At 40.7% G+C, this 22451-nt stretch overlaps 1 protein-coding gene across 1 annotated transcript in view; it reads left to right on the top strand.

Annotated features, from left to right (window-relative positions):
* Window positions 1–22451, top strand: part of DISC1 (DISC1 scaffold protein) — a 351558-nt gene that overhangs the window by 309564 nt on the left and 19543 nt on the right. The window contains exon 11 of the mRNA XM_032430420.1: window positions 11929–12205. Within this exon, the coding sequence (XP_032286311.1) occupies window positions 11929–12205 (277 nt within the window). The remainder of the gene's footprint in view (window positions 1–11928; window positions 12206–22451) is intronic.

The raw sequence follows: 22451 nt of genomic DNA on the forward strand, positions 1-22451 counted from the left end.
AATTCTTAGAACAGCTCCAGACCAATGACTGTTAATGACAGTGATGGTGGCCATAGTGGTAGTGACGAGGACGATGTTGATGGTGATGAGTCACTGCATTACCCTTCCACAAAATATCTTTTATTATTGCTGGCAGGTTGAATCTTGGGTGGAATTAATCATTTGTCTCATCCGGTCTTTATTTTTAACATACTAACAGAAGAATCATAAACTAATGAGGACTACAATGGTCACATCCTGGCCACCATACGCCATGCACATTTTTAGGTGATTTTCATCGCATTGTGCCTCCTACTCTATTCAAGATTTTGAGAAGTTATGTACTTTTTTTTTACTACTACTCATCTTTTATAGATTGTATATCATTTGCAGCTTTCTTTTATAATCCATCCTCTGAGGTAGAAATAAGAGATGTTTATTACAAATACAGAAGTTCAAATTGAGATAAAGTATTTCTCAGAGGTCACCAAACTTTGTAGCAGAGGCTAAATTCCAATCAGAGTCATTCGACTTTGGTTGAATCAGCTATGTGTTTGGTCACGATTAATAGGAACACCAGCTCTAATTGGCTTAAACAAGATTAGGATGGGCAGCTGGCTTGGTTGATTCAACAGTTCAGACTTGTCATCAAAAACCAGATATTTTCCATTTCTTTTTAGCCATTTCCATTCGTAATGCATTAGCTTTGTCTCTAGGCTAGCTCCATTAGAGTCACAAGATAGATGCAGTGGTTTCTTTATTCATTGCTGTTGGGAGAGAGAATGAAAAACTACTCCCCACCCGCCACCATCCCAGCATGGACGACAAGACATGGTCAGATTGAGTTTAGCTCAGTTATCTGTGTTGCCAACCTCTAAACTATAAAGGCTTGTCTGGTAGAATGTCATAGGTTGATTGCTTTCATCTAATCACACCCTACATGAAGAACTAGGGAGGGGTCACCATCCAAGATGTCCTAATGGGGGAGGGCTGGTTACCTGAAGACTACCTGAGTTCTGTTAGGAAGGATGAAAAGAGGAAGGGATGTTGGCTTAGCAAATAGCAGTGTCTACTACAGTTTCCTAGACAAACACTCTTTCGTATACTACATTTCCTTTTGTCATATTATCAGATGGCATTTTGGGAAGGAGACTAAAATGTCCCAAAGTCTTTGTTCGGAGAAGAATTATGTTAATTTTTCTTTTTTGGAAAATAGAAGACAAAGGAACAAAATTTACATATTTCTAATAACAACAATTTTTTAAGATTAGAGATTAAGTCATTGTTGCCCAGGGAATGAAAAGATTTCAGAAGCATGAGGACTATTAGTGTTTAAACAATTTGCAGTGACAGTTTAGTACCATTGGGTATTTACATACTTGTTTGATATTTTATTCCATAGTGGTTCTGTAAAAAGACCTGGTTATCTTTAAAGTTTCCAAAGAATTATGTAAAATGTTAATACCCTTGAAGTGAAAATATTAATAAGTCAAGAAAGAAAGTTTGGTGCCAAGACCTGAAACTATTGGTGTCTATGTTAGAATTCAGTATTTTCGTTCTCAAAATGGGTAGAAGCTTGCCTACAAACTTGCTGTCTGCCCTCTCTCTTCCCCGTAAATGACATATACGTGCCTCAGTTCCATAAGGAATCAAGCCACAATCGGATGATCTCTTAGACCTCATTTTACTTCCAACTGGCAGGAGGGACAGAAATGATGAGTCTCAATTCTCTATTCAAGAACCTTACCCCAAACACTGAAATTTTATCTTTAAATTGCCTCATTACTGGTTGTAAAACATCTCCAAAGATCTCACATAGCTCAAGTAGCTGTGAGTCATTCATTTAAGGGATTATTATTAATGACCTAATTACTCTCCTGAGCAGGAATGGCAAAGCATCTCAAGACTTTGAAATCAACCATTACTCTCTTTAGCACAAATGAATTCCATAAAAAGATATTTTAAAAATCTAAAGCTTGATGAAATTATTACATGGGCCATAATAAAGCGCTGCAATTTTAAATCTACATGATTTACTCACCATTCAGCAGGAGTCTCTAAAATTGGCTTGTAGACTTTGAGACTTTGATGTGTGCATTCTAGGAGATATTTCAGGATGAGCCCACTTTCACTCAAAAACTACACAAAATGTAGTTTTTCAAATAACAAGTGGACACGAACTTACAGTATGCAAATTGCTATAATGTAGAAAATTGTTGATCAAAGCAGCAAACTTTTTTTCCTTAGTTATAAGAGCTGGGCTACTGGATCTTTCCCTTGAATCCAGCTCTGCCCTCACCATTGGAAGCCAGAGAGATACTGATGGATCTGTCAAGTTAACAATAAAAAATTTCTGAGAACCCCTCAGGCAGCTGAAGGTGATTTGGTCCCCATGTGGGGAAGAAACAGATGATAAAGTGGAGGAGAGGTTTTTAGGCATGCCCTTTTCTTCCAGACACATTGCCTGGAAAGGCCAGTGCCTACCCCATCGCTTCTGGAAACAGATAAGCATCTGCCAGCTGGTGAGGCAGGGAGAAAGGACTAGAAAACCAGCATCAGAGAAGCACTCCCATGGGCGGGCATCAGACAGAGAGCTTGGAGCTTGAATATTCCCCTAGCCCTCTCTGTTCCCCGAGGGGTGGATAATTACAATTGAGGGAGTCTATGTATTTCTGCAAGTGCAGGAATACAGATTGTTCCACCAGAGGCCCTTTTCCCTGAGATGGTGCCCCACCCACCCACCACCTACCCCTATTAAGATGGGCACAAATCAGGGCTTTGACATTATCCTCTTCTTCAAAGACTCATCACCAACCAATGTAGTTAATACGCCTAAGGAAATATGAACTTATATGGAAAATAAATGAGACTACTTAGGAGGGTAACTGCTTTAAAATAACAACAACATAAGGACTTATACCTGATGACACATAATTAAACACTGCAAAATGTTCAATAAACATATTAAGTATTTTCTAAAGATAAGGGAGGATATTGGAGACATGAAGTAAAACAAGAAGTCATAAAGAAACCCAACTGGCAACTCAGAGAAAGCAAAATATAAAAATTTAAAAGAAAAGGTCTCAGTAAGTGGGTTGAGCAGCCTAATGAATTCAGCTGAAGAACCAATTAGTGAACCAGCAGCTATCAGAAGGTATTTAGAGGGTATCAGGAACAGACAGAAGGAAAATATAAAAGATAAATTAAGCAATATACAGAAGAGAGGTATTTGATCAACATTCATATGAAAAGAATTCCAGAAGGAAAGAAAATGGTAAAAGAGAGGGAGGAAATATTTGAGAGACCAGTCACTGAAATTTGGCCAGAAGAAGGAAAAGATATACAGCTTTAGGCAGATGAGCTTAACAGAGTATCAAACAGATAGGATGGAAAAGGGTAAGGGGAGGAACATCTATAGGTTGTAGTTAAAATTTATATATAACAAAGACAAGGAGAAAATTCTAAGAGAAGATAAACTATAAAAGAAAAAGAATTGGGGGTACTTGGGTGGCTCAGTCAGTTAAGCTTCTGCTTTCAGCTCGGGTCATGATCTCAGGGTCCTGGGATGGAGCCCCGTGTCGGGCTTCCTACTCAATGGGGAGCATTCTGCTTCTCCCTCTCCTTCTGCCCCTCTGCTTTTGCTCTCTCTTTCCTGCACGTTCTCTCTCTCTCAAATGAATCAATAAAATCTAAAAAAAAAAAAAAAAGAATTAGACTGATCTCAGACTTTTCGATAGCAACATAGTCTGCAAGAAGGCTATGGAGTAATATTTTCAGAGTGTCGAATCCAGAATATTAAGCTATATTATTTTTTAGTGTTTAAGTGTGAAATAAAGATGTTCTCAGAACTGGAAATCTTTGAAAGGTTTGCCATACCTGATATTCTTTGAAATGTTCTTAGATGAAGTGTTTTAACAAGATGAAAAATAAATACAGGAGGACAGTATGAGATATGTGAGAGAAGGCATGAAAAAACCTTAGTAAATTTTACTGTTGATGAAATAGAAAACTTATGAAAAAAACAAAACAGGTTTTAGTAAAAATATAGAACTAAAATATAGCCTCAAAATATATACAAATATATCACCGTGGAGTGGGATGGTGGCAGAATGAGAGGGAGGTGAAAGTAGACTAAGGTGCAGCCCAGGAGCACTCATTCTGCCCCTGGATCTAATGGGAGTCCCTCAGACAACACAGGTGAAAATGCATCAGCAGCACAGGATAACCCACTAACAATAAGCACCCAGGGGAATGGTCTCCTTTCCTGTTGACCCAAAACTCTCCTTCCCTCCCAGAGACATTCAGTGGCTTGGCCTGGGACAGCTCCTTTGTCCCTTGTGCAGTTCAGCTGGGACCAGTGGAAGCCCTTGTGGGAACAGATATCTCAAGCAGACAAAACCAAACCAAAGCAAACCAAACCAAAACACCTCCCTCCCAAGAAAACCACACATTCATTGCAAAGGCTCTTAAAATTAAAGTGTAACTGGAGGGACACTTGGGTGGCTCAGTTGGTTAAGTGTCTGACTCTTGATCTCAGCTCAGGTCTTAATCTTGGGGTCATGGGTTCAAGCTCTGTGCTGGGCTCCACACCAGGTGTGGAGCCTACTTTTAAAAAATGTAATTCTAACCATAGCCCATAAAAAGAGAATAGGGCCTGTGTGATAAACCTAACAGGATTATTGCTTTCTAAAATAAACTTATATTTATTTTAGAAGGCATTTAAATAGGACTCAGAATCTCCTAACATAATGGCCAGAATTTTCAGAATACAATTGACAATCCCTCATAATATAAAAGCAAAGGAAATCACAGCTTGAATGAGAAAAAAATAATAACTGACCTCAACATGGAGGTAAGTCAGATGTTAGAATCATGTGATGAGGATTTTAAAGCAGCCATCATAAAAAATATTTCCATAAATGGGGCACCTGGGTGGCTCAGTCAGTTGAGCATTCAATTCTTGATTTCAGCTCAAGTCATAATCTCAGGGTCCTGGTATTGAGCCCCATGTCAGGCTCCGTGCTCAGCAGGGAGTCTGCTTGAGGATTCTTTCTCTCCCTCTCCCTGTGCCCCCTACCATGCTTTCTCTCTCTCTCTCAAATAAGTAAATAAATCTTTAAAAAAGTTTCCATAAACAATTACAAATTCTATTGAAATAAATGCAAAAAAAAAAGAAAAGAAAAGAAAATGTCAGCAAAGATAGAGAATTTATAAAAAAAGAATCAAGTGGAAATTATAGAACTGGAAATACAAAACAGAAATAAACATCTCAGTGGAAAGACTCAATAGTAGAGTGAAGATCACAGAGGCTAGAATCTGAACTTGAGAACAGAACAACTGAATTAACCCAGTATGAACAAAAGAAAGTGGACTAAAAAAAAAAAAGTTAAAAAAGCCTAAGAGACCTGTGGGACAATAACAAAAAATCTAACACATATCTTTGGATCCAAGAAGGAGAAGAGTGAAGAAATAATGGAGCCTGACTCTGGGCTTGATCTCATGACTCTGAGATCATGATCTGAGCCAAAACCAAGATTTGGACACTTAACCGACTAAGCCATCCAGGCATCTCTGGATTCATTTTTGAAAAAAAAAAAAAAAGTATATATGTGTTGAAGATAAAGAGTGGTAACTATCTAAGCCAGGAAAAATTGAACTAAAAGAATGTTGGAGTAACAATTATAATGTCAAACAAAATAGACTCTAAAGCTAAAATATTATACTAACAAATGTCATCATAAACTAAAAAGCAGCAGTAGAAAATTTAATCACTGGAACATATATGTCTAACATCATAATCCAATATACACAAACCAATCAGTAGACCTGTGGGAAGAAATAAATGAATCAAGAATTATAGTTGGAAATTTAAAACATTCATCTCAGAAACTGGTAGATGAAGCAGACCAAAAAAAAAAAGCAAATGCAGAAAAAATTTTAATAATGTAATGTGCCTTAACTTCAGATGCAATGAACAGAACACTCATTTCTTTTGGATACGTATGGGACAGTTACAAAGAGCAATCAAGTAGTAGGTGATAGAGGGAGCCTCAACTAATTTTATAAAGTTTATTCTTGACCATTATGCAATACAATTAGATATCAACCTAACAGAAAGGGAGCTGGAAAAAAATCTCTTCTCTCTAGAAATTGAAAAAGCATACTATTACATGGTCATTGAATTTAAAAGGAATCATGAGGAAAGACAATGAAAGCACTAAATGTAAAATTTGTGGGACAATAATGTTGTAAATTCTAGAAGTAAATCTGGTGCAATTACAGGAAAACATTAAAAATCAATAAGATTGACAGTAGGTATAGAAATGTTTGTTAAATTATTTCCCATATTTCTCTGCATATTTAAAATATTTAATAACTTTAAAACTTAAACATGTATTAGGCATAGTTAAAGTATGACTCAGACAAAAATTTAGAGCTTTAAATATATTTATTAGAAAATTAAAATGGCAAGAGAGGAAAATAAAAAATAAAAGGAAACAAACAAGTTAAGCTTGAACAAAGGAAGCTAATAAAAAGATAATAAATCCAGGGGCGCCTGGGTGGCTCAGTCATTGGGCGTCTGCCTTCTGCTCAGGTCATGATCCCAGGGTTCTGGGATCGAGCTCCGCATCGGGCTCCCTGCTCCGTGGGAAGCCTGCTTCTCCCTCTCCCACTCCCCCTGCTGTGTTCCCTCTCTCGCTGTATCTCTCTCTGTCAAATAAATAAATCAAATCTTTAAAAAAAAGATAATAAATCCAAAGAAATGAGAAAAAGGAAATCAAGAGATAAGATCAGAAATCAAGGAAATAGAGAACAAAAATCAATATTGAAGATTAACAAAGCAAAAGGCAGTTCTTTGAGAAGATTAATAAGATAGCAAACCTCTGATAAGACTGAACAAGATAAATCAAGAAGAGTAAATACATAAAACACAATGAAAAGGAGAATTGCCTTTACACATGAACACAAGTTGCTTTAAAAATCATTTTAAAAATTAGGAACAAACATTATAATGCATAGGAAATCCATTAGAAAATGGGTTGATTTCTGTGAAGGAGATAATGGGTTAAATTGGACCCAAGAAGAAATAAAAAATTTAAGTAGAGTATAAAAATAAAGATATTGAAGTGGTAATAAAAATACGTCCTTCAATAAAAGTCTTAGAAAAAAGCATGGGGGACTCAAGAAATAGAGGGAAAGGGATATGAAAGGACAATTCACAGGAAACAATCTGAGTGGCTGTGAACCGATCCTAGTGGAGAGTTGCAACCTTAAATAAGATGCCACTTTACACCTGTCGGATTGGCTACAATGAGGAAGCCGGAAAATGAGTCTAGCATGCTTCACTAAGGACTATTGCTTCTGGTGTGGACAAGACTTCAGTCCAGCTCTCTTGCTCCAGAACATAGCTCAGAAAATCTGTCTTTTTTATTATTTTAGATAGCCATATAACACTAACCAGAAAGCACACACATCATGAATGTATGCTTGATGAATTTTCACAAAATGAGCACTCATATAAATCACCACCATTGAGAAATAAACCACTTCCAGGATACTAGCAGCCCTCCTTGTGCCTCTCCCTGTCATCATCCCCCTTCTCCCCAAAGTAGCCACTGTCCTGATTTCTAACACCATGGATTAGGTTTGCATAGTTTCAAATACAAAATAGATGGAATCGTAGTGCCTCCTCTTTGCCCAGCCTTATGTTTATGAGATGATCATACTGTTGCAGATGGTAGTAAATTATTCACGTTCTTCTTTGCAGTACAATATTCCCGTAAATGCATGCTACACAATTTATCCATTCTTCTCTTCATGGATGTTTGTTTCCCTTCTGGGTTTTGGCCGTTACAAATAATGCTGTACGATCATATATACAGTTGATCTTCATTATTCATGGATTCTGTGAATTTGCCTGCTCACTAAAGTTTATTTGTAACCCTGAAATCAATACCTACAGAGCTTTCACTGTCACTCATACACATACAGAGTGGGGAAAAATTTGAGTCATCTGATGTGCATGTTCTCAGCTGAGGTCAAGCAAGGCAATGCTCTGCCTTGTTCCAGTTCTCATATTACAAACAAGTGTCATTCCTCACTGATATGAGGAATTCTTAATCTCAGGAAACAAACTGAGGGTTGCTGGAGTGGGGGGTGGGGTGGGAGGGATGGGGTGACTGGGTGATGGACACTGGGGAAGGTATGTGTTCTGGTAAGTGCTGTGAATTGTGCAAGACTGTTGAATCTCAGATCTGTACCTCTGAAACAAATAATGCAATATATGTTAAGAAAAAAAAAAAGAAGAAGAAGAATGTAGCAGGAGGGGAAGAATGAAGGGGGGGAAATCGGAGTGGGAGAAGAACCATGAGAGACGATGGACTCTGAAAAACAAACTGAGGGTTCTAGAGGGGAGGGGGGTGGGAGGATGGGTTAGCCTGGTGATGGGTATTGAGGAGGGCACGTTCTGCATGGAGCACTGGGTGTTATGCACAAACAATGAATCATGGAACACTATATCTAAAACTAATGATGTAATGTATGGGGATTAACATAACAATAAAAAATTAAAAAAAAACAAACAAACAAGCAAGTGTCATTTTCATGGTCCTCTTAGTGTCATGTTTTTTAGATTTTTGTACTTTTTCTTGATGATTTCACTATTTAAAATGATGCCCAAGCTTAGTGATGAGGAGATGTCTAGTTCTTCCATGGGCAAGAAGGCTGTGATGTAGAAAATAATGTATTGTCAGGCATGACTTATAGTGCTGTTGGACATGAGTTCAGCATTAGTGAATCAACAATATACTCTATATAAGGTGTCTTCAAACAGAAACGTACATAACAAAGTTATATACTGATTGGTTGATGAAAATATTGTGACCAGAGGCTAGCAGGAACTTAACCCTAGGTTTCCCTGGGGAGCAACTGTTCAGTACTGGCTGGTTCAGTGCTCATGGTGACTTTATAGAACATAATCGCTATGAATATGAGAATTGACAGTATATGCATTTCACTGGGTATGTACCTAAGAGTCACATTGCTAGGTCTTAATGATTGATGTATGTTTGATATTAGTACATCCATCAAAGAGAGTTCAAAGACCTTGCATTCATGTTCAATCCCACCATCAGTGTATGAGAATAGTAATAGCTTGGTATCTTTTCTGACACTTGGTATTGTCAGACTTCCAAATGTTAGCCGTCTTGTTGATGTGTAGTACATCGCACTGTGGTTTAATATGCATTTTCCTGATGATTAGTGGTGTTGAGCATCTTTTCATATTGGCCACTTAGATGCCCTCTTTTGTGAAGTGCCTCTTCAGGTCTTTGCCCTTTTCAAAAGTGAGTTGTCTGTCTCTTTCTTACTGACTTGTAGGAGTCCTGTTATATTCTCAAATCAGTCCTTTGTTGGTTAAGTGTATTACAAATAATTTCTCCCACTCTGTGGCTTATAATTTCATTCTCTCAATGGTGTTTTTTGACAAATATATAAGTTCATGATATAACGTAAGTCAGACTTATCATTTGCTTTCTTTATGGTGTGTCCTTTTTATATCTCGTTTAAAAGATCTTTGCTTACTATGAAGTCATAAAGATATTATCTGGGCGCCTGGGTGGCTCAGTTGTTTAGCATCTGCCTTCAGCTCAGGTCATGATCTCAGGGTCCTGGGATCGAGCCCCGCATCGGGGTCTCTGCTCCGCGGAAAGCCTGCTTCTCCTTCTCCCACTCCCCCTGCTTGTGTTCCCTCTCTCGCTGTGTCTCTCTCTGTCAAATAAATAAATAAAATTAAAAAAAATAAAGATATTATCCTACATTATCTTGTAGAAGTTTTAATGTTTTAACTTTCACATTTTGATCTACAATCTACATGAAATTGATGTTTGTATCATGTGAGCCAATAATCATGATTTGATTTTTTTTCTTATAGTGATATTCAATTGACGTAAGTACAATATGTTGAAAAGACTGTGCTTTTACCACTAAAGACAATTATTGTCTTTAATAATGTTTTCATAATGTATCATTCTTACACTTTTACTTGTGATCTGTTTGTATCCTTATGTTTAATGTATGCCTTTTGTAGGCAACATATAATTAGATTTTGATTTTTTTATTCTAGTCTAAAATCTTTGCCTTTTAAATACAATATTTAACTATTTATATTTAATGTAAATCTTAATATATTCGGGCATAAATGTTTCTACTTTTACCATTTTCCCCATCTGTACCATGTTCATCCCTGTCTCCTTTATTGCTTTCCTTAAAGCAATACTTAAACAATTAAGTATGTTTAATTTTTAAAATGTTCCCTCATATTAGCTTGTCAGTTATATGTTCTTTTAACCTCTCTGTTTTACAATTACCATAGAGTATTGCATATGAATCTTTGACTTTTTAAAGTCTGATGTAAATGAGCACTCTTTTGCTTTCTGGACAACACAAGGACCCTCCTTTCCTCTGTACTGGTTGTCATGTATTTTATTTTGACTATATTTTAGACTACAAAAGAAATTACTGCTGTTTTTTACATCCACATTTACTTAGATTTATCCACATATTTACTCTTCCCATTGTTTTTCATTTCTTTATGCATGTCCTTGTTTTCAGCTGGGATCATTTTCCTTTATTCTGGATATGTTGCCAAGGAAGTCTTTCAGTTCTTATTTATCTGCAAATATCTTTATTTTACTTTTATTTTTGAAGGAATTGAAAATGATTGTATAAATTATAGATTGACAGTTATTTTCTCACAGCATTTTAAAGATGCTGTTTTATTGTCTCTTGGCTTCTGCCATTTCTGTCACCCATATTATTGTTCCTCTGAAGTTAATGCCTTTTTTTAATCTGGCTGCTTTTAAGAATTTTGTTCCATCTTTGGTGTTCAGCAGTTTCACTATGATGAACCCAGGTGCATTTCTTTTTTTTTTTTCCTTTGATTTTTCCTGTTTTAAGATTGTAGTGTTTTCTGAATGTGTAGTTTGATGTCCCTTGTCAATATTTTAACATCCTTAGCTCTTATCTCAATAATGTTGCTTCTGCCTCATTCTTTTTTCCTTCTGAGTACATCATTTATAAACACAGGCTTTAAACTAATGATGATTAATATGTTTAAGTAGCTAGAGGGCATAATGGATAATTTATTTCAGCAGAGAACTGAAATGTAGAAAAGAAAATGAAATAAAAATTATAGAACTGAAAAGTAAAGTAATTAAACTTGAGAACACGATAGATAAATTGGATAGCAGATTAGACACAGTAGAAGGAAGGGTTGTTAAAAGGAAGATAGAAGTCTAGAAAATATCCAGCCTGAAGCTGAGTGGATGGGTGAAAAATGTATATTTTCCTATAAAATCCCAGATTTTTGCCTTTTCATGAAAAATCAAAACTTTAGTTGGCCTGAGGTGATGAAGGGCTTCTTCCTACTAGCCGAGTCCATTCCACTCTATTGCTTTCTGCCACTGAAGCTGCTTATCTTTTGCTATGGTTTGTATTGCCCATGCACTACTTCACTCAGTTACATTACCTGTGTGAGTGGGCATGGCGGGGGAGGGACAGTCTAGGCATATGAAATAGCACATGAAAAAGCATTTAACTGGGAGAGATGGACAAGTCTGGGGGCTCAAAGGAAGCCAGCAAGGCTGGAGCATGGGCAGGAGCAGGGGCTGTGTTGTATTGGACTACTGAGTCTGGAAAAATACACCAGATCTTGGATGTCCTTGCAGAACCAGCAGCTAAGAAGGGCCAGTGATTATTTCACTGTTACTTGATAATATACAGATTTGGCCCCTCTCTACCTTCTGGTTGAAGCAATCCACCAGTAAGTGAAATTAAGTTGTTAATTGTAAGATGACTAGCTAACTTTTAGCCAGGTAGACAAGATATTGACTTGGTAGCATGAATCATTGCTAAATAAATCTTCCTGCCTTTGTTTCCCCTCTGTTTCAGCTGCAAGTGTCCACTGCTTGGAAAAGTGTGGGGAGCTGACTTGGAAGCTTGTCGGTTGCTTGTCCAAAGCCTACAGCTCCAGGAGTCCAGGGGCACACTGTTTGCAGAAGATGAGAGGCAGACAGATGACTTTGCAGGAACCGTCTGTCCAGCCACTCCTGCCATCTCCCCCAAGCTCCACTCTGAAGTTGAGAGGAAGACCCCTTTGCAGGCCTTCGAGGACTGGAAGGCTCACCTGAGCCCATCTCTGTACTTTGCTGGCAGCGAGCAGAAAGAGGTCTGTCCATCCCTATAGCCTCAGCAGGGGCCCTACTCAGAGGGGTACTTTGGGGCCACACTCCAGATGAGAATAATAAATATTGAGAGGGTGACCCATCGAACCATGCAAACTTAAAAGTTTTAATAACCCTGGAATATGATTACAAAATAATGTAGAATTTTTGTGGAAGTTTACAATATAGAAGAGCAAAAAGAATCATTTTTGGCATATTTAGTTCTATGTTCTAAGTTAATAGCTAGAGTTAGAATATAAATTTGGTATGTAATTAATATATATACCATATACCATGTATGTTATATATAACATATTATTACTTCATATACTATTATATGTGTCACGTGATAGTTAATTGTATATTTAGAATCTATATATCATCATTTATTAGAATATCTATCTATATATTATTATTTATTAGAATCAAACATTCAAATATATGTGTATATCCCTTTGTTTTGGCCCAAACAAGGTCATAATGGATATTTGTAATACATTCTTTTCATTTAAAAAAAAAACAAACCTGATACTTGGCTTATGATATATATATCATTATATATATCATTTAATTATATATTTATCATATATACAATTAAAATGTGGATTTATTTAACATTTTGCTCCAAGGCTGGCCTAGATTAACAGAGAAGAGTTCCCCTCCCCTCCCTACCCCACCCTCCCTCTACTCCTCTCTTTCTCCCTTCTCCCCTCCCCTTCTCTCCCTAGTCCATCTCTCCCCACTCTTCCTCACTTTCCCCTCCAACCCTAATAAGACAACTTTCAATGAAAGTTCTCTAGGCAACTTCTTTTTTTTTTTTTTTTCCCCAATTTTAGAACCACACCAGGAGGCTTTGGAGCTCTTTTTCTGACCAGGTACTCAGGTGTTCTGAATTAAAAGGCAACAAAATCGCGAGGCCCTATAGCTCAGGGGTTAGAGCACTGGTCTTGTAAAAGGCAACAAAATCCTGGTGAGGTTGGAGGAACATGTCACTTCATGTTCACGGCTCACATTTGACATTAGATGTGCCCCCTCCCTGGGCCTTTGCCACAAAGTGCCCCCCGCCCCCAGGCAGGCCTGCCCATCCTATCTGTAGGACCAGACACTCACTGACAACGTGGGCTGCAGTCACTGCCTTCTGGACTCTCTGGAAAATTGAGACTTGATCCCATATTTGAATTGAATAACCTTATGAGAAAGAAGGCTGTCGTCAGTCTCTGGAATCCTGCTGGCCTCATAGATTAGGCTCTAAATTGAGCTACAGATGATCTCAACTCCTTTGCCAGCCGAGGTGCTGCCGGTGGCCACCAGCCCTGTTGGTGGAGCTGTTGACAACTCGCCACCTGCTGCAGTTGGCTGGCAGGAAAGAAGATTCTGGTGGGGAGGGAAGTGCCACCTAAGCAAGGGGGTCACAGCTCTGGGCTGAAGATACTGTGGGCCCCGGGTGTGAGGCTTTGAAGGTAGGGTTGGCTGTCCCCAGTGGGCTCGCAGGAGCTCAGTCCCGGGACAGGCAGGAGCCAAGTCAGGTATGTGATGGGGTCTGCTGGGACATGGGACTCCTCTGGGGGTCAGGACTGATTCAGCAAATTCCACCTGTTAGAGGAGGCTCCCTCCCTCCCTCCCTCCCGTCTGTGCCCATGTGTCCCTCCAGGCTCTCTGGAGGATGACGTTCCCAGGTATAGGAGGATTATTCTTCTTTCATAAGATTATGAGTAGCTGCCAATCTGACTATAGGAAAACAGAGCTATGAAGTAGGAAATGCAAAGTCAAGGATGAATAGCGTAGAACCTTATCACAGAAAGATACTTGAAGTTTCTGGTGAGGAGGAGGTCCAGACTGTAACCCCAGAGAGTGGAAGAGCCAAGTGACTGCTTCTCTGAGCTCCGGGACCTCCCCGCCCCAAACCCCCACCGCCTCTCCACCTACTCAAATGCTGAGGATTTCCCACAATTTCTTGCTGCTTCCTTCAGGGTGGGGGAGCCAGAGGGTGCTTTGAAGCTTTTGCTAGCTTTCCGTGCTGTCTTCCTGTCCTGTGCCAGGCGTCAGCCCACTTACTGTTCCTGCATTGCTTTTCTGGGTTTCTATTCACAAAGAAGGGTGGGCACCCTTTGAATTCATCAGTGAAAGAAATGTTAAGATGGCAGATACCGCCTAGAAAGGGCAAAATTATGGGAGCAGAAAACAGATCAGTTGTTGCCAAGAACTGGGGTGAGGGGGAGAGATCATTCACAAAGAGCAACATGAAGGAATTTGGGGGTGCGTGTGATAGAACCATTCCATGTCTTGATTGCGGTGGTAGTTACATCTCTGTGTGCATATGTCTATAACTTTACACCAGGGTGAATTGTATTTATTACTCTACAAAGGTGACTAAAATTTTTAAAAATAACATCCGCCTATTTAAAAGCAAGGTCATAGATGTTGGGATTGGTGGTACTTGGCTCAGGGCTATGGGAAGGCAGTTTGGTGTGGCAAAGGGAGCCTGAGGCTCAGATCCTAGTTAGGCCATCTGCAGGCTGCATTCACTCATCTGCTAAACACCTCCCCACCTGCACCCCCCAAATGAGGACAATAAAAATTATCTCATGAGGTTGTAAGGATTTAAATAAAATAACGCATTTAAAAGTGAGTTAGAGGTTTAAGAAAATACATAGTAGAGGCTTGAAAAAATGAGTTTGTTTTTTCTGGAGGGGAGGTGTTAACACTCTTTTTGGCAATCACAAGTATCTCTAAGACCTTTTAAAAAGAATATGCTTGGCTTTCGTTATCAAGAAGCACAAGCCAGCAATGAATTAGTGGGAGATAATCTCAGACAAGAAAAGTTTAATAAAGGAAGAATCTTGTTTGTATTTAGTTGGAGGATTTTCGAGGACCAAAGTCTCCGAGAAACGATAATCAAGGATCTCATTAAGGAAGGTGTTTTCGTTTTGCTGCCTCTGTCTGCCAGGGAGTCCTTGAAGTCTGGGTACTTGTGTATTTATCCTGTGCCTGAAGTGGCTATTTGTTTTGCAGCTGGGAGTTGGTTTTGCTTTGGGAACTCCCTGCCGGGTCTGGACGTCCCACCCTGGTTTCTGTATTGAAGCGTGACGGCCCGAAGGCAGGCAGTTCCTTTATAACCCAAATCTTCCATGAAAAATTGCTGACTTCTTACGGAGGTCCGCGGGGAGACGGCTTCTCCGAGCCTTCCCTGGGTGTGTAAGTGGCCCACGTGGTTCCGTGCATTTCGGCGGTGCATCCTTGTTCGGAGTGTTTGGTCATTAATTAAAGCTTTCGCCGTGTGGCTGGTCCCCCTGGGCCGCCCCGCACAGTGCCCCCATTTTACAGCTGGGCCCATGAAGTCAGAGTCATTTGCTTGGGGCTTTGCTGCAGAGGAAGTCGGCAGCAGGGCTAAGGGGCCAGTTTTAGCAGGAGCTTCCTCGGATTGTAAGAACACCCTGCTTTCTTGGTTACTGCTTGCCCGCAAGCCTTTCCGCGGACTCTGGAAACAATCAGCTGCTGTTGGCCCCGATTTATAGACGGTGCAGAAATTGCACGGGGGCCAGACAGGAGCTGGGGAAATCAGTGAGCCAGCTTCCTCCGCTGTGAAGTTGCTCTTTTGTACTCGCTGTTCTGGCCCTAATACCTGCGTAATTCTCTCCTTCCTGTCTGCAGTCTGTCCTGCTGGGGTGCTTTCTGTTTTTACTACAAAGTGGGCTCCCCTCCCGCGGAGTTCCCTGGACAGGATCACTCTCCCCTAACTCCAGCTGCTTCCTTTCCAAGCCAGTAGCTGCCACCAAAGAGGCTTAAAGAAGCCAAAAAAAAAGGGGGGGGGGGAGGCCAGAGCTCTGAGCGATCTCATGCAGCACTGGAAAAGCCAGTGTGCTGTCTGCCATGAAAGAAATTCGCAGTACGACATGACCAGACGGTGCAGCTTTGTTCTAGGATACAGGTCTCTCTAAAACCCAGTTCCTGGGGCGCCTGGGTGGCTCAGTCGTTAGGTGTCTGCCTTCGGCTCAGGTCATGATCCCAGCGTGAGCCCCAGGCATCAGGCTTCCTCTCCCACTCCCCCTGCTTGTGTCCCCTCTCTCACTGTCTCTCTCTGTCAAATAAATAAATAAATAATATATATATGTGTATATATATATACACACATATATATTATGTATATATATACATAATAATATATATATACATATATATATTAAAAAACCCAGTTCCTTTTCACACAGCCCATCTTGCATAAACCTCAGCAATGATGCGATACATCACCTGCAGTTTCCACTGTGGGTTTCTTTAAAGTGGACCGGAAATGCAAACAGCCCTGGCAAAAACAACCCTCGGTGTCCTCTCTTCTCTCTTTTAAAGATTTTCAGCTTGGTGTGTATGGAGACAGGGAGTCTCTTCCTTGCGAATGTTTCATGGCTCTCCATCACATTTGTCATTAGAATTTCAGGTACAACCGGCACACGTAGGATTAGCAACAAGCACAACTCAACCAACAGGGCACAGCCCAACCAATAGGAGCAGAAGCACGCAGGCTCTCCGGGGCTCCGACGGGGCCCTGGCCTTGGCCCTGGCCCCCCAGGGGGAGAGAGGCCACAGAGCCACGGCGCAAGCTGGAAGGTGGGAAGGAGAGGGGCTTCTGTCATCAGTTAGCTGGCTTCTGCTGCTTCTCTCAATTAATTAACGTTGTCAGCTTGTCAGCCTCCTATTTCACCTGCCCAAGGAAAGGAAGTGGACTCCACCCCCCCCCCCCCATTGGCCTGCTTTCCCTCCTTTTTGAGAATTATGGAGCCACTTTCTGTGCTCCAGGGACCTAACTGTGGCATTTCTTTCACTAATTAAAAATAGGTCAGTGCTTCAGAGGAAACCGGCCTTGGGGCTCTTGGAGACTCTTTCACCTTGGAAATTCCTTGTCATTCACAGATGAACACTGAGGGATCAATAGAAAATTGTCATTGCCTAGCTGGCAAGGAGTGACCTATAGCATTTGTAACACTGGAAGCTTATCTGATGGCTACGTAGTCGCATCTCCCGAGTAGCCGAGAGATATTTATTTATTTATTTATTTATTTATTTATTTATTTATAGATTTTATTTATTTGACCCAGAGACACAGCAAGAGAGGGAACACAAGCAGGGGGAGTGGGAGAGGAAGAATCAGGCTTCCCGCAGAGCAGGGAGCCCGATGCGGGGCTCGATCCCAGGACCCTGGGATCATGACCTGAGCCGAAGGCAGACGCTTAACGACTGAGCCACCCAGGCACCCCTAGCTGAGAGATTTTTAAAAACCAGGGTTTCACATTTCTGGAAAATGAATGCTCTGCCCCCTTGTCCTACCTGGGCTGCATCTGATGCTCTCACCTGTTGGGGGCCAGGACAGAGTCAGGAACTTCCTTGTACCCCACAAGCTGGCTGGCAGAACCTCCTGCCCAATTTAGCTTGAGCAGGTGGAAAGCCTGGATCTGCTTAGAGCGTAAAGCACGCTGTCCTTGTAAAGGGTAACAATCCGGAACCAGGACAAAACCCTGGCATCTAAAAACAATAATTCTGGTAGTCTCATAGTTGCATAGTTTACAAAAAATATTTAGAAATGCAAAAATTTTTAATCTAGAATGAACACAGATTAAGTTGGCATTTGATTCTGTTCTCTTGGTTTCCTCTTTACTGTTTGTGGTTCAGCATTTCTTGGCAACACACAGCTTGCAGAGCACATTCTCCTTATATGGAATCCCCCCAACTGTGTTCCGTTCTCATTTTTCTTTTTACAAAAGGGTCTTAAGATTTGATGTCACTATCCCCCAAATCAGAATGCTTATGTTAAATAGAGCTTATTTAAGTACCTGCTGGTGGTATGACTATTGTTTACACACAGATTTTTCCTCGAAGTTTCCAATAGAGTTTGGCCTTATTCGACTTTGATGTTCAACTGATGTGTGCCGGAAGGAAAACAATCCAAGATCTCTTGAATGATCGTGTAATATAAAATAGAGCTTTTCAAAGATCGCCCTTTATATGAACTCAAAACTATAGGCCAATTAGCCTATACAAATCATCAGCCGCTTCTTTCTTTTATCAGTTTTTTTGTTGTTGTTGTGTTAAGTGGTTCTGTGTAGAACTTGTTTCTCAGCACCTCCTCTGTAATAAGTGGGCAGATACTTGAAGACAATTTATTGCTCACTTTGACCGAAAGACATCTAAATATTTCAAATGCTTTCCCTAACACTCACAACATCTGGATGCTTTTAAAAGAAATACCCACTTACTCAGGGTGTAGCCATATAACTTGGGTGTTTGGATGAATACTTGTATTATATGGAGTAGTAAAGATATGCCTTTAGTGTCTTAATTCGTGCCTCTCTGCTCGTTGACATTAATGACTATAGAATGAGTGTTTATGAGGAAAGACAAGTGCTTATGAAGTCTATTTCAGATAGATGTGCAAGATATTATTTGTGGTGTGGACAGGAGTTTGTCATAGGTAAATATTCTTTATGTAGACAATAAAAGGAAAAGAAAAAGAAAACCATATAGCATTCCGGGAATGTATTTGCCAAGCAGATATTTTGGAAAACAGCCCAAAGGAACACATTTAAGACTGTGACTTTAATACCAAACTAAGGAAATGCTTTAATGCATCAGCTAAGCTCATGGATGGTGGTAATCACATCTGGTTTACCTCAAGCTATAGGAGAGGGAATGAAACTTAACAGCGGAACAAACATCATGAGGCTCAAGTCACATTATTTTTTGTAGGCATGCATATGTGCAGTGCAGGGTTAAAATTTAAAAAAAAAAATGTAAATACTGCCATGGCTCAAGTAATCTGTAAATGCAGATGGCTTGCCAACTATAAGGGAAGACTGCTCTGTCACCTGTCCTTTCTTTATTATGTAGCTTGTGAGTTTTACTGCAGGAATTAAATATTTTTTATGGATAGGCAGCTATTGCTGATGCCTTATTACATGACCAAGGAAAACAGGGATCTAAGTAAGCTAATTGAGTTACAGCAAGGGCTAGGGTCTCCACGGTGGGAGCTGCTTTCCCTTCACCCCCGATCCCATTCCCCAGCAAGGGGCAAAGCAGTTGATGACTTTAAAGTATATATAGCACCCAGCGCAATGACATTTCCCACCTGAAGTATAGACCTAAAAAGTCCTTGTTGATTGTATCGGGTTAATTTTTAAATTGTAGCTATTATTCTTCCTTCAGTTATGAGGTTTTTGCGTTTCAGACATCATACTGCCCCTCTCGTTGGAACTCTTTTTGACAGCATTAAAAAAAAAAATCAACTATTTAAATTTCTCGATCCACTGACTCAACCCAAGGTGTAGCCCATCTGCTCACATATATGGCGGATCACCAGTGACAACCAACATTTCTGGAAACGTATGCTCTGTTAGGTGTGAGAGCCTTTATAAATAAAGTTGGCAGCGTTATATGCTAACTGGCAGTTTAACCTAAACGGCTTTCTGTTCCACATGCATTTTCTATTCAGAATAAAAATAATCAATATGATTTCCTGATCACTCCAGGTGTAGCCTTAGGGATATTTTTACCAGATACTTGCTCATTTCGAAACAATTATTTGATGTAATATATTCCCTACCCTTTGGGTATGGGCTCTACTTTTAAAACGTTAAATGTTGATATTCTCCAAATGTCACAGGCAAGGACTTAGCCTTGTTTATGGGAAATATCACTAAGGAAAAAAGTCCTTGGAGACCCTGGCCATGGAGCCAGTGACGGGTTGTCACCAGACTCTGAGGTTTAGGCATCTGTTTGGGTGAGCCACTGAATGCATTATTGGATCTGAGTATAAACTTTTGTCAGTAAATGTTGTAGCACGTCATTTCAATGGGAAAATCCTGCCCCACAAAGGAAATCCTCTTTTCTGTTTTAAATCATGCTTCCTGAGTTTGGCGAGTAGGACAGATATTTGACATCAGCTCTGATTCAACCCAGCTGAAAATTTCTGTGCAAACATTCAAGTCTACAGGTTTTTTTTTTTTTTTTAAGATTTTATTTATTTATTTGACAGAGAGAGATACAGCGAGAGAGGGAACACAAGCAGGGGGAGTGGGAGAGGGAGAAGCAGGCTTCCCGCGGAGCAGGGAGCCCAATGCGGGGCTCGATCCCAGGACCCTGGGATCATGACCTGAGCCAAAGGCAGACGCTTAACGACTGAGCAACCCAGGCGCCCCTGAAGTCTTTTGATCATGAGGTGAATTAGGCAAATTACATTTGAAATACTGCCTGGCCGAGTTGATGTTCCCAAATCATACCCATGTGGAGGGACGGTAGGGAAGATGTAGGGCTTTTTCTGAGGCCCATGAAAGATGCGTTTGTATGGAAATGCTGGGGTGGGCACACAGGACTGGCTCACAGCCCTGGATCCCTCCTGCCTGGCCCTTCACACTTCGGCTAGATGATGTCATGGGTAATGCAACCTGAGAAACAGCATAGCTTCCTCAAGGGCATTAGTCACTGGGCTAGAAGAACGGCAGGATGCCATTGCGCCACCTCCTGGTGGGGGAGACAGGTAGGTATGTGCCCAGTAAAGAAGGGCGGAGCTTGAGCCCTAATTGAGCACAGGTGATATAGGAGATTCAGGAATCCGGAAGCATTCCTGGAAGAAGTGGAATCTGCAGGGTTTTGAAGAGAGAGATGGTATTAGCCGGGTGGAGAAGGGGAAATGCTCAGCCATGGGGCCATTTACCTGCATTCTGACCCAGAGGGAAAATACTCCTAGGGCTAAATGAGGGGATGGAAGTACAGAGAGAAAAAGTCATAATTTGAATTGCTGAAGAGACTGCCTGATGGGACAAATTACTGGAGAGTTTTCAAAGCCACTTTGAAATGCCAAACAACCTGTACTCTATCCGTTCAGAATTGCAAATCCTATGAAATTCCATTTCAGTTAGGAATACCGGTGACTTTGTAGTGGGGTGATATTTTTATTATCAGGTGTCAGTTATATGGCCATGTGGGGTTTTTGGTTTTTTGGTATTTTTTTTTTGCCACATTTAATTTAATAATAAAAATGGAAGCAAATGTTACAGATTTCAAACCAAGAGGAGCCCAGTGCATGAAGAGTTCAGTTTGGAATCTGCCAAGGTGATAAAAGAGATGAGAGATCAAGGCTCTCCTATTCTTATTCAGAAAGGAGATACTTGCTTCCTTCCCCTGTGACTCATCTGCTTTCCTCTGCTTCCAGCCTTATGTTTTATGGACATGTGGATCAAAAGTCCCCAGCTCACCACAGCAACTGGATTGTCCTGGTGCCCATCACTACCACCTCCAGTTGACACGTATCTATCTGAATCCTGGAGGATGCACCCCTTGATGACGCTGAGTCCTCCAGGAATCAGAGCAGACTTCACAGAGTCCGAGGGTGGAAGGGAGGAGAGGTGGTATCTTCAGGCATCGTTCACTTCTCTGATTTCTTTCTGTCATCATTTTGTAGCCCCCCTCACTCCCACCCTGGGCCGGCCCCACAAAAATCCCTTTCTGTGTTTTGCCTCCGTGTGGCTAAGTCAGATCCGGAGGGAAGAGCCCGCTAGATATGGGAGACTCGTGTTGTAGACCCCAAGCCACCACTTTCTCAGTGTGTGACCTTCAGCAAGACATGGGACTCTTTGGGATGCTTTCTGTGTATATAAAAGGAATAATTGAACTAGATCATTCTGAAGCCCCCTGCCAGCTCCAATTCTCTCTGTTTCTAGGTATTAGGATCATCAGGGAAGGGTTCATAACATCCTTAGTGGCCCTCACTGAGGTGGCCCTTTATAAAGGGTTGCATTTGATGTCCTGGGAAACAAGGTGGGTGTTGGATAAGGGGCTTCATTTTCACGTAGTTACATCCCAAGCTGGGGACCCCTGAACAGTATAGCTGATTTACAGTTCACTTAACCAAAAATGCCAGAGCTGCCAAAGCTTTTATGGAAGGACAACTTCTTTGAAAGAAGTTTCCTTTCTTTTAAGACAAACAAGCAAAAAAAAAAAAAAAACCCTTTAATAGCTCCTATTTCCTTTACTTGTTTTCAGCTTTCCATCAAGGCTTAGACATAAAATGGATAAAATCAGAAATTGGGGGATAGTTGACAGTCAAGCCCCCTGCTCTCCTGCCAGGGCATCTCTGCTGAGGAAAGCCTAAAACCCGCTGGCTTAAAAGAACACACTCGGGAAAGGTGTTCTCAAAGCAAGAGAGAAAGCACGCTTGATGCCCCCGGCAGAGACGCTTGCCATCCTCTGTGACTGGAGCCAACACAC

This window comes from Phoca vitulina, unplaced genomic scaffold (assembly GCF_004348235.1).
Source record: "Phoca vitulina isolate PV1807 unplaced genomic scaffold, GSC_HSeal_1.0 scaffold43, whole genome shotgun sequence".
Lineage (NCBI taxonomy): Eukaryota > Metazoa > Chordata > Mammalia > Carnivora > Phocidae > Phoca > Phoca vitulina.